The sequence below is a fragment of the Priapulus caudatus genome, unplaced genomic scaffold (genome assembly GCF_000485595.1).
Source record: "Priapulus caudatus unplaced genomic scaffold, Priapulus_caudatus-5.0.1 Scaffold58, whole genome shotgun sequence".
In the NCBI taxonomy this organism is placed as follows: domain Eukaryota; kingdom Metazoa; phylum Priapulida; class Priapulimorpha; order Priapulimorphida; family Priapulidae; genus Priapulus; species Priapulus caudatus.
Genome location: NW_014577119.1, coordinates 588743 through 601242, shown reverse-complemented (window position 1 = coordinate 601242; position 12500 = coordinate 588743). Strand labels below are relative to the sequence as shown.

Here is a 12500-nt window from a genome sequence, read left to right as displayed (position 1 = left end):
GCTATTGGCTACCGCTCGCCGCTACCGTGACAAAACTTTTAACGGCGTTTTTTTCATCGAATAATAGGAGTTTTTTTCTCTCTGCAACGATGGAAGGTGTCTCAAGCAGCAATTCATCTATACTTTAGCGTACACATTTGTAGCGTTACAAACGCCGCGGGGGCGAGCCACGAGTTCAGCGCTGGATGCGACGTAGCCGCATTACCGCGTGTATGCCCGGCCGCCTGCCGAAATTTTTTTTCCCACGAGAGTCCAGGACACCACAGATAGTGTTTTGTAACTATATGGTGCGTATATAAGACGAGCCTGGTTGTATTCATAGTTAGTACTTAGTGTTCTTAGGGTTAGGATTAGGGTTAGGTTTTAGCGTTAGGGTTTAGGTTATAGCGGTTAGGCCGTTAGTTGATAAATTTTGCATGTGCTTCGAGGTAGTCGATCGTGAATGGGATTTGTGCGCTGATTGGCTGGGGTCCGGAACTCTTGTGGAAAAAAAATTTCGCCGCCCGCCCGCGCCCGCCGCCGCAACGTTACGCACGGGATCGACTACTTCTACATCAGCCTGTTTCTGGTAGCCATCTATCTGAACAAACTACATACATACGTCCCTATACGCTCTCTGGACACTATTTGTCTAGAGAGAAATGAAGATTCTTTCCTATGAGACAATATTCGTTGTATGTGTTGCTGCAGCATCATAGGAGTTTAGCGAGCCTATTATGAACGCAAGCAGTGAATTTCAGCAGTTTAAAGCGAACGAAGTGACTTCGCCAAAATTTGTCATTAGGCAGATTTCCTAGCGGCTGTCATTGGCTACTCAAATTAGTTTCGCATGCGATTATTGATATATTTTTTTTCGATATTTCGATCCGATTCGCATCCGAGATCGCGATTTAATAGAATTGCTATAAAACGATGAGCAAAGCTTTGAAAGTTACAGTAAAACTCATGTAATTGTGTTCTTACTTATGATAACTATGCATTTTATACATCGCTGTGCTTAAATACAACATTGCGGCGAAGAGTTATATATTTATCTGAATTCAAACCAGATGACCTGGCGTCGCCGGCGGCAACTGGCCGAAGCAGCAGAACATGCTTATTACGGGCTTTAGACACAGATTTTATGATAGAGCATCATGAGACAGGATACGCCACCAGAGACAAATAGCAACACCACAGTTATTGATTGTCTCTGTTATGCATTGCGCCCTGCGACGTACTTCGATAATGGCCGCGCGCGGCGTTCAGTCAAAAATGCTACCGATGCTCGCTGGCCTACATTTTAGCAAAAAAAAAAAAAAAAAAATCGGATCGCCCTATTTTTCGATTTATTTCGATATCGATATCGGACCGCAAATCCATCGCGATTTATCGATGAGCGTGGGCATTTGATCTTCCTATGACAAATTGTGTCATAGGAGAGCGTAGATACGTCATGTGTATTTGTCATAGATATGCAAGCAGAACATGTTGCGCGGGTAGAGCCTGCGGTAGTCCGCGTAGCGCGGTACGAGCAAGATGACCTTCTTGCCCTCCGCGGGGTTTACGCCGCACATAACTCCCGCACAGCACGACACGGGCCATATATACATCCTCACATACACGTACGTACCGATACCAGCACATGCCCTCAAAAGATTCGACCACGTTCGGCGCAGATGTCTGCTTGCGCAAACACCGGCGGGCACGGACTTGTTCGAACGGATTTGCTCTTGATTTGTTCAAACAGCTCGGCCGCTCTGGTCAGCAGTGTCGGAGAAAGAGAGAGAGAGAGAGAGAGAGAGAGCACTGTAGTTGCGCTGCGGATTAGAACCGGACAAAACCAACGCGCGGAGTAGAGAAGGCTTGAGTGTACAAGCTCATGCACTCGTTCCTGTTTCCGACCCTATGGGGGTTAATCACTCATTCATCGCTCTCCGCGTGCTATCTACCCGGTCAGAAACATTTACAGATGCTATCTGCGCCTGAAAGGTGAGAACTTGACCGGTTCAATCAATAGCGCAGAGGTAGACACGGGGGACGTAGTTATTTGTCTCACTCGTTATTCTCAAATTTGTCTGGCAGGAGATTAGCACACAGGTACCACATCAGGGTAATTACGCCACGAGAAATTATACTGCACCACAGATGATTCAGCAATCAATATGGCACGAGAGTTGCCCATTGGTTGAACGGAACTGCGACGTATGAATAGTGAGATACATATAAAGGGGGAGAGAAGGATCGAGAAGGTGAGTCGGGTGTGGCACTGGGCAAACAAACCCGCTCATGTAGCTACGTTGCAACATATGTATTCAAATAAAGATGTCTATATCATATATCACATACACAACCTCTTCGACCATCACTGTCTACGATCACTGACCGACGAGTTAGAGTAACGACGAGATACCAGGGCTACACCAGGATAACTCATGAGGGTAACGCGCGTAAGCGCGAGTACTTCGATGTGTGAAAGCAACGGGTTCTACTACAGGCCTAACAAAATAGAGTTAAAAAAGTTATTGAAAGACAGATTCTATCTATTACGATGCACTTCTGATAATAACTATATACAGTGTAGATGACGCGACCGCCTATATATAATATGATATATATAAAGAACAATATATATATATATATATATATATACAGGTAAACACAGTGGATGTATAGTCATGTGAGTCATTCCTAATCCCAATCCTTTTCAACTGTGTGGGAATGCCGCAGCGATATAACTAGTAATCTTCAGCTCTTCGCTTCCCTCCCTACGGCAAGAGTCTACGCCTGCACTCGCACGCCTAGGAGCGCACACTTTTCCCCGTCTATAATCTATAAATAAGCGCGGGGTTTTAAAGCGCAAACGTAAATAAACAAGGTAAGCCGGCGCACTGTTAACGTATTTATAATGGCTTCCGAAATCAGAAATCCATAGGAGGAGTACGAGCTATAGCACTCAGAGACTCTCATCTTCGTAGATCTCTCCCACCGACGCACACGCACGCACGCACGCACGCGCGCACACTCCCACTACTCCACTAGTCATCACTGTGGTTACGCATTAGGATTTCCGTCTCCTGGTTAGAAGGATGCAGCGAGAGACAGCTGCGATAATCGCTCCAGTCCTCTCCCGTCCGGACTATAATCGGGCTTCATGAGTCCGGCCATAGCGAGTGGGGTAAATCTACAGCCGCCTGGTTTAGTTTGAACCCACTCACTATTAGAGCACGTGTACGTATTACAGACTATGGTCAGGTCATAGCGAATGGAGGGAATCCATGCTACATGTAAGTGCAAAAAAATTGAGAGATATGAAGGGCGTGGACGTACGCGTGGGTGGCGGAAACCGCACGCCGCAATATCTTGTCTCTTCACTTAGACTGACATCGTAATTCGTTAAGAATCGGTCTGTTGAGCTCAGCAACGGCTACGTTTGGAATGAGTCTAGTTTCCAATTTGACTCTGCATCGGAAATAAAATAAAAGCTAGCCGACGACGACGAGCGGCGGTTGTGTCGGCGGCGGCGGCGGCGGTGCGGAGGCGTGACGTCGGCGGACACGCCAGAATCCCCGGCACCACGTAATCTGATCCAAGCGCGCTGGAAAAACTTTTCAATAAACATCTCACCTTTCGCCTTCGCTGCCCCCCCCCCCCCGCTCTCAACATCTCTAAGCAAAACAATAACAGCGCCCGTGATCCACAGTGGGGATAAATATGCTAATTATCTTGTAATTATGCATAAGAGCCGACGGAGCGGGAGAGGTTACTGTACTTCCCACGCGGTATTATGACGAGTGATATACACTTCTGATATTTTTTCATCTATTCAACTCGAACACAGCTATATCACCCTCGTGTGAAATAGTTCGTTAGTACGTACGCAACCAGCGTGGGCGTGGACAGAGGAAACTATATTTCATCCAGCTAATTAACCAAGAAACGACAAAAACCGTTAGTCTGCACCATGGTTACCAGGTATGCGCAGCACAACCACTGCGTCTAGCCACTTATATATTACGTAACCACACTCCCTGCACTACACGTCAGTTTCTAAACAGTAAACTCTTTTACATGTGTACGTACGCACGCACGAACGCAAGCGCACGCACGCATGAGAAATCTATGCGTAGCAACACCACTTCATCCTATCAGTAAAGCTAACCCGCACTCAGTACGACCAAGGTACGACCTATAAGCGCTGTCGTGTCATCATGTCATCGTGATAGCGCGCGCGTAGGGTGACACACGCACATGTCGCACAGATACGCGCATGACCTCATACCTACCGACCACAAATCTCGAGCGGATGACTAACCGCGAACAAAAGACGCCGCGCTGTTCCGCCATATGGCGGGAAACAATGTCTGCAAAAAGCCACCGACCCAAAACTAATGAGAAAACGTAGCGATTACGGTCTGGCTGGATTAGCAGAGGGGTTGTGGTTAGGAGGGGGAAAAGAGCGCATGCACAGAGACCGCACGTGTTACATCTCGACCTGCTGATGCATACGCAGGCACACATGCATGCGCCTGAACTTGCCATAAGATCACAGCCTGCTGTAGACATCAATTAGTCTTATTAGTTGAGGGGGTAACCGGGGCACCATTCACGGACAGTCGGAAAAAAGCTACCAGCAGCAACAGCGGTATACGAACATTATAATGACATCTACTACAGTAACAAGTCTCTTACGTCGATACACCCGGTATTGTACCGCTGCACCACTAAACAATATCGTAGAAACCAAGAAACGTATAGAGTGACCAACTATAGTATATTATCTGTTACTTATATTTTATATGTATACATAGGTTCATGATAATAATAACTCATGAACGTATTATTTACACATGATTTATCGTGGATGAAGCGTAGTTACTATATATGTGCGGATATCCTATGTCGATAAAATGCCAGCCTTGTATACGCTCTTGATAAGATGATTACATGTTGTTTGTTCACAGGGCAGGCGTGGGGTGTACTTGTGTGTTGCAGATGAGCATTTGACTGGCATTTACGGGTAATTATCGGCAATAATAGGCGAAATAGAGTAGAGAAACATTAAGACTTTGGTAGTAAATACATTTCGTGTTTATTTACCTTTCTTTTTTTTATTGAGACGTTCCAAGTGCCTGTGCACGTGTGCCCGGGCCGTGTATAGTGTAAACTTTTACTATTAATGACAGAACTGTCTTACGAGGTTTCAGTAGTCTTTCTCGAGTTCTTAAAAGTTTTGTTCCGTGATCCGTGAACGGCAACGTAAACATTTACACTGACAGATTATTAGCAAAGCTGATTAACCAATTTGATCTCCACGATAGGTGTATTTTCCTTCAAATATTGGTATAAGCACACCTAATACTGGAACCATTCACGACAGTAGCCTTCCTACCAACAGACTCGTTCGAACGATCAACCTAAATTGACAGGCTTTCATAATTACACAGATTTCATTGACTATTATCAGTGCTCGCACCGCCACGGCCGGGACATTTAATCGTGCTATATGTCCCACTGCACAATAGACCGTTCCCAAGTGCCTACATTGCTGTCAGTGATTTGCGAAGTCAGTGAAACTGCACGGTCACAGATGCTCACATCAGTCACATCAGTTATGAGCTGTGTATTGGATCTGTCGGCGGGCGTCATAACCTGGGCCGTGTCTGTCGTCGACGAAGCGAGAGACTGCACAATGTAACCGCAAATAGCTTTGCCCTGTCTGAAAACCTGTTCTTAGTTACGGCCACATACGTCAACTATGTGAAGTGGGCAGACAGCAGTACTTTGCCAAACCGCAGAAGGCAATTTTGCTACCGTTCCAGTCAGCGTAGCCCTTTAAAAATTACCATTTCATTCTTCATTCTTACACCGGACACACACGCACGCACACGTGCACCCGCACATGCATACGTGCACAAATACGCACGCACGCCCACACGCACACAGCAATAAAGTCTACCATCTCGCAATGCATTTGCATGCCTCTGCAATTCTAAATCACGCACACAGACGCAATTCATCGGAAAGAACAACTGCAATACACACAACTAATACTGAAATTATTTTATACGTACCCTCTCCCTTCAGAATGCATTTCGCTGGACACAGCCGTTGCGTTGTGATTCTTCCCCTCATTAGACAATTAGCAGCAGCTTCTTCATTCCCACGTGGCAAGAAACTGAAAGATTCAAACACGATTTGTTACGGCTTGTTTCATAAATCTGCTTTGACATTTTTAAATAACACATCTGCTAGAAAACGAGTTGGTATACCTTTGTATTTTTACTGCAAGATAGATTTCTCATCACATGCTGTACGATAAGTAACATGCTGCACGTAAGTCGACGCATTTAATAGGTACCATATTGCACTGTTGATAAAAACAAGGCGCGGGAAGGGGGAATAAGAGATCTTCTTCCATCCCCACAAATTTTTACTGGTCATTAGTAGCAGAAAATGCCCCCACCTCCTTTCCTGTTTTTGCTCGGCATGTGGAACAGCACTACATCAAAAAATTTCCAAACTATTTGGTGCAGATATACAACTAAGGAATAACCTAGACATAACTCACAACCGAATTGTATCTGTGGCTCAAGTCTGCTGTAGGACCCCCTATCCTATAATAGGAATACGTTAAGGTTATGGGTTGGGCCCGTTGGGGTGAGGGTTAAGGGTTAAGGTTACGGTTAGAGTTGGAGATAGGTTGGTGAGGACAATGATGTATGTAAACGAGGGGTCCTTAAATAGACCAGAACTGAGGTGTGCTCTGGTTAAGCAATCTGCCACTCCAAAGCTTACACCTGACTAGCTCTAACTATGTAGTCGGTTGCTCTATCGCTGGTTACTTGGAAGAAGAATGAATGCTAGAGCGAAGCCAGAGTTAATGGCTACATAGGTAGAGCTATAGGCGGGTGGAAGAGCAAAGGGATACATAGGTAGAGCAAGTAATAACCCTGTGGTGGAGCAAAGGGCGGCATACGTAGATATACTGGCCTGTGGCAGAGTGAATAGCTACATAGGTAGAGCAGGTGACAGGTCTGAGGCAGGGTGAAGAGCTAAATAGGTAGAACAAGTAGTGGCAGAGTGAATAGCTACATAGGTAGAGCAGGTGATACTTGTTCTACCTATTTAGCTCTTCACCCTGCCTCAGACCTGGTGGCAGAGTTAATAGCTACTGTACATATGTAGAGCAGGTGACAGGTCTGAAACAGGGTGAAGAGCTAAATAGGTAGAACAAGTAGTGGCAGAGTTAATAGCTACTGTACATATGTAGAGCAGGTGACAGGTCTGAGGCAGGGTGAAGAGCTAAATAGGTAGAGCTATGCACAGGTGTGTGGCAGAGCGAATTATTAGAGAGCTACATATTATCAAGAGTACATAATAGAGATCTCTATTATGTAGATCAAGTCACAGGTGTGTTGTGGAGCCACGCAGGTAGAGCAGCCGCTACCTGACGTAATCGTTTTGCTCCGGCTCCTGCCTGTACTTGCATCGGTTGAGTTCTCGCAGCCTCCTCACGAGCGGCCGCTTCAGGGAGAGCAGTTCCTCCGGCGACGCCTCCGCCAGCGCCTCCTCCGTCACCCTGCAGGAATGTGCGAGGTCCTCCAGCAGCTGTGAAAGCTGGGCCTGCTGAAGCCGCAGCGGCGTGTCCTTCGCGCGACGCGCCGACTCCACGTCGGCGAGCAGCTCTGAGCGATGCTGCTCCAGCGCCCTCACCTGGGCATCGACAAACGCGTGAGCGCGCGCCGCCGTGTCCGCGAGCCGGCCCTCGAGCGCCGCCCTGGTGGCGGCGACACGCGAGAGGGCGCCGCCGACGGCGTCGACGTGCGGCTGGGTCGCGCGCAGCAGGTTGGCGATGACCTTGGCGTGGCGCGCGGCGACGTCGGCGGCGATGCTGCAGCGATGGTCGGCGTGGTCGCGCGCGCGGCACGTCGCACACGCCGGCCGGTCGCACGTCTCGCAGAAGATCACCACCTCCTCGTCGGTGTGTCGCTCGCAGTGCAGGACGCCCCGCGGCGCCGCGCCGGCCGGCGGCGACCCCTGGTGGTGCACGTCCAGGGCAGGGTCGGCGGGCAGCGTGCCTCTGAGGTGTGCTTCGTGCGAGGTGGTGGCGGCGGCCGGTGGAGACTCGTCGGTGCACGCGTCGACGTCGCGATCGGCGAGTGGCGCCCCCTGTAGGCGGACATCGAGCGTGCCGACGACGGCGTGGTCGGCGGTGGCGCGATGGCGCGCGTGCGCCTCCTTGCAGAGCTTGCACAGCCCCAGCGCGCAATCGATGCAGCGGAACGTCACCGCGTTCTCACCGCCGCACAGCGAGCACGCGACGACGACGACGTGACGCGCAGTGCCACCACGCAGCAGCGCGTTGCGGTTGCGCAGGACGTAGTTGACGGGCAGTGCGCCGACTCCCAGCTTGGGAACCTCGGTGGAGGTGCCGCACGTCGGGCAGAGCACAGCCTGCCGGCTCTTCCCCGGCGTGTGACTGTGATCCCCAGAGAAGCTGCTGTTGCAGTTGGCCGCCGCGCTGACGACAACCTGATCCAGGCTAGCTAAACACTCGCAGCAGAAGCTGTGGAGGCAGCTGAGCAGGCGGGGATCAGTCGAGCAACCCGTACACATGCCGCACGCGACCGAGGACGACGCGAGCTTATCTTCCCCCACGGCGGGCTTAATGTCCTCGATGGATTCATTTCCCATCATGATACATATGCGGGTTCTGACTGACCCCTCCACTTCCGACACAGTGTATCATGCATTCACGTTCATCCGCTGGGTGCATTCGCCCCGCACGTTATCGTAAATCGAGTCTGGTAATGTAACTTGTAAGCAATCAGGATGCAATCCTATCGGCAAAGCATTCAACCACTGACTGACTCGACGCTACAGCCTACAGCCTACAGCCTACAGCCTATACAGGCTACACCTTGAGCAACAGGCGGTTGTGGATTACGCACAAGACTCAAGAGTACCCCACGCCACTGCAGTCACGTTACCGTTACGTTTACACGACACCGATCGCAATCACAGTAAGGGATATCAAAATTCACCAACACAGCCACCTTTTAACACCACTCCAACCGCAGTCAAAACATTGAGAATGCGGGGGAAGATAGCAAAGCACACCATGGAGCACTAGTCTTGCAGACTGCCCCTCAATGTTTTGTTATTTCCTGTGCCTGGCACCCAGAGCTACGTATTCTAAAAATAGATGGCGCCACCTCCTAAAACCGGATTTGTTTTTGTCGCCTACTCTCGCAGCAAATTTTCCAGTAGTTCATCTTTTGTGTTTTAGTCCGCAACTTTATTGTCTACAGCGTCATGAAGCTACTTGTAGTTATATCTATCTTCTTAGATGCTGTTCTATCAGTTGGTAAGTTTATGTTTACAAGGATATTCGGGGCAAGTCAACGGCAATGCGATAGCAATTTTGAACGAGCAGATTTCTATGGCTCAGTCTGCCTACCTTGAATTTTGTAAGCGCCATGAGCTCACGGAGGATGAGTCATGCCGATATAATCTACGTGATGCAGGGTGATGAGCCTGCATAGTTGCGAAAATTCTCCTCATACTCTGCCTGGTGATGTATCAACAATATGTATAGTACAGTCTGTTTGCCAGGTTGGGCTCTGTTTGTATTATTAAATTATTATAATTACCCCCAGTGTGACTGTGAAGTCGTGAGCATGTCATTGTCAATGAAGTGTGTACTACTATAGTACCAGGAGTAAGATAATATAGGATATATATCTTATATATCCTATATTATCTTACTCCTGCTAGTACTACTACTAGTACTACTACTAGTACTAGTACTAGTACTACGGTACTACTCAGTCTGTGTAGTATAGGTACCTAAATGATAAACGAACGATTAATATGGCACGAGAACGTGGATGCAAGGGTTCGCGTTTGACGTTATTATAAGTCTCTCATGCCTTGTTCCCATTTAACTTTTTAGCGTGAGAATGTCTCTATAGACTAGTAGTACCTAGTAGTATTGTCGGTTCAAGGATAGAGAACACGGGTCCCAATAAAACCAATGTCATTTACATCAATATAAATATAATATTATAATATATCAATATAATAGGTTAGGGTTAGGGTTAGAATTAGGGTTAGGGTTAGGCACATTGGTTTTATTGGGACCCATGTTCTCTATCCTTGGGCCGTATTGTCTATCTTTTTGATACGTATTGAGCAATGCTTTCTGCAATTACGGCTCAGACGCTGGCACAGATGCAGTTAAACAGCGATGAACAGTCTTACCTATGGTAGTTGTAGTATCTATGTGCCATCTATGGAATGTACACATGTCTATAATTAAAGACCTCCTATGGCTTCTACCTTGAGTGATTCTTATCAGGTTTGAGTGTAGCCTGGCCAGGCTGCAAAACTAATGTCAGCACACATGCCTTTCGATTTTATGATACTTGGGGCTATTTGGACTGTATAGGTATATACAATGCTAGAAGCAAATTGTGTATTAGTTTGTGAAAATGTACGTGCTCAGTTTGTGGCGAGTTTCGATACAGTACACCATCAGATAACATCAACTACTGTGGGGAAGTCAAACTAATAAATTGTACCCTAAAATATTTTATAACCTGACTTTATTTTTAGATTTCAGTAGTGACAGACTATAAAAATGTTTAGGGCAAAATTTATTGGTTTATATTCATTATGTGGTCCTTGTACATGACTGATACTGAACTCTACCAATGTGTTTTATAAATCAAGGTGAGTTACTTTACTGCTCTGTGCCAATCTATGCCGTTGGAAGTTGGAACACTGCAGCAGTCATAATCACACATATAACTTGTCTCAAACCTGAAGGACAAACATGCTAAAGAGGGTAAATGTTAATGGGCTCTTGTTATAACAGCCCAAATTCTGATTAAAATAATGGATAGTAATGCTTGACGTGTTGAGAAAAGTTACAGTCATGGACATTTTTTCAGATGTGCAGAACCCTCTTCTAAAACCACCGACAAACGTGCGGGCAGTCTACAACAGTGAGGACATGATTGTTATTCACTGGGAACCACCAGACACGTCTATACCAGTTATCAAATACACGGTCTCATGTCATGTAGCCAGAGATGCTGATTTATCAGGTAAATCAATTTAGTCTACATTTTAGTGTACATTTTAGACGAGAACAGGAGATGGGTAAATGTAGCCTATGAGTTTATTTACTGGTATTCCATTTCTGTCATCAATGCAGCTGCCCAATTTGTAGAGATAACCTTTGTCACAGTATTCAGAATTAATGTTAAATGTACCCATTTCGTAAACCCAGAGGATGCAACCCAAATTCAATGACGAGATGCAATTCTATGAAATTAATGTGTAATGCAGCATCCTACCACAAGGATTATGTGTGTGCCTGTGTTTGTTAGTGGATATTAGTAAGAGTAAGAGTGAATGCAAATAGTGTCATGGCAAATAAAAAGCATGTTAAACATTAATAGACAAGTTAGTTAGTCAATATATAGCATATTATAAGGATTAACGCAGAGTAAAACTGGTTTGTTTAAAAGGATAATTTCCTACAGGAGTTTGGTAAATAAACTTTGATGACCTTAAATAGATTTAGACTTAGCAGGTTAGCGATCTTTGTGGAACCGTCTCTTTGTTTAGAGCTCTATCATGAACTGCTGCTGGTGGACAAAACAGTTTCTTGTTATAATTTATGCAATGCATATTAGTGAGTGTCTGTCTTGGAAGATGGAATGGTAGAGGGAAGATTCTTGGACGTTGGTGGGTTACCAGATGGTGTACCGTGGGGGAAAAATGTGAACGCGGCTGTAAGTGTAACAGAAGACATTTAGCCTAACAAACACTGCAGGCCTCGTCCCCTGCCGCGTACCTCGCGATCAATATCTGCGTGTCACGGCGACAGCCAAGAGGAGCAATGCGGCGTGCGTGCACCGGGTCGCCGCGCGACTGCCCGCTGCCGCGACCTCGGTACGTCGCAGTGACCGCTGCCGGATTAACGGGACGGCGACGGTAACTTTTCGTTGCTCCTCGCAGTGCAACTGCAGCGAGTGACGGGCCTGTCGAACTCTGCGTCCTTCTCCGGCCTGCAGCCGATGACGTCGTATTCGATCGGCGTTTCCGCGCAGTACGACAACACGGAGTTTCGCAAGGCGGGAGTCATGACGGCGTCCACGAGGTTGAACGTCAGCGACGACGTCGGTACGCGAAACGCGCAAGGCGGTGCTTAGTAAAGCTGCCACTTCTTTATCGCCTTTTACATCCTGTCCGTGTATTATTTTGTCCTGTAATTCTTCAGTGTCTTGTACTGATTGTCAGTGTGTTATTTGTTCTGTACTTCTTGTCTTTGTGTTATTGCGTCCTGTGCTTCTTTATGTTCTTGTAGGTACTGCTTGTATTATTTTGTCCTGTATTATTTTCTTCACGGTCTTGTACTGATTGTCAGTGTGTTATTTTGTTCTGTACTTCTTGTCTTTGTGTTATTGTGTGCTGTACTTCTGTATTGTCTTGTACTACTTGTCAGT

At 46.9% G+C, this 12500-nt stretch overlaps 2 protein-coding genes across 3 annotated transcripts in view; one reads left to right on the top strand and one right to left on the bottom strand.

The window, feature by feature from the left end:
- The window catches only part of LOC106821066 (tripartite motif-containing protein 45-like), a 15038-nt gene extending 5896 nt beyond the window's left edge, over positions 1 to 9142 (bottom strand). Inside the window, exons 1-2 of the mRNA XM_014825708.1 lie at positions 7430 to 9142; positions 6054 to 6157 (exon numbers count right to left, since the gene is read on the bottom strand). Coding sequence (XP_014681194.1) covers positions 6054 to 6157; positions 7430 to 8679 — 1354 coding nt within the window. The 5' untranslated portion in view covers positions 8680 to 9142. The remainder of the gene's footprint in view (positions 1 to 6053; positions 6158 to 7429) is intronic.
- Positions 9143 to 9217: 75 nt separating this feature from the next.
- LOC106821099 (fibronectin-like) lies at positions 9218 to 12494 on the top strand. 2 transcript variants are annotated; one of them, XM_014825755.1, is made up of 3 exons: positions 9218 to 9349; positions 10938 to 11093; positions 12013 to 12388. In XM_014825755.1, exons 1-3 carry the CDS (start codon positions 9298 to 9300, stop codon positions 12204 to 12206), a joined length of 402 nt encoding a protein of 133 aa, XP_014681241.1. In that variant the 5' UTR covers positions 9218 to 9297; the 3' UTR covers positions 12207 to 12388. The 2 variants fall into 2 exon arrangements, with proteins under 2 accessions (XP_014681241.1, XP_014681242.1); XM_014825756.1 differs by lacking the exon at positions 9218 to 9349 and adding an exon at positions 9380 to 9556 and having other exon boundaries at positions 12013 to 12494.
- The last annotated feature ends 6 nt before the right edge of the window (positions 12495 to 12500 follow it).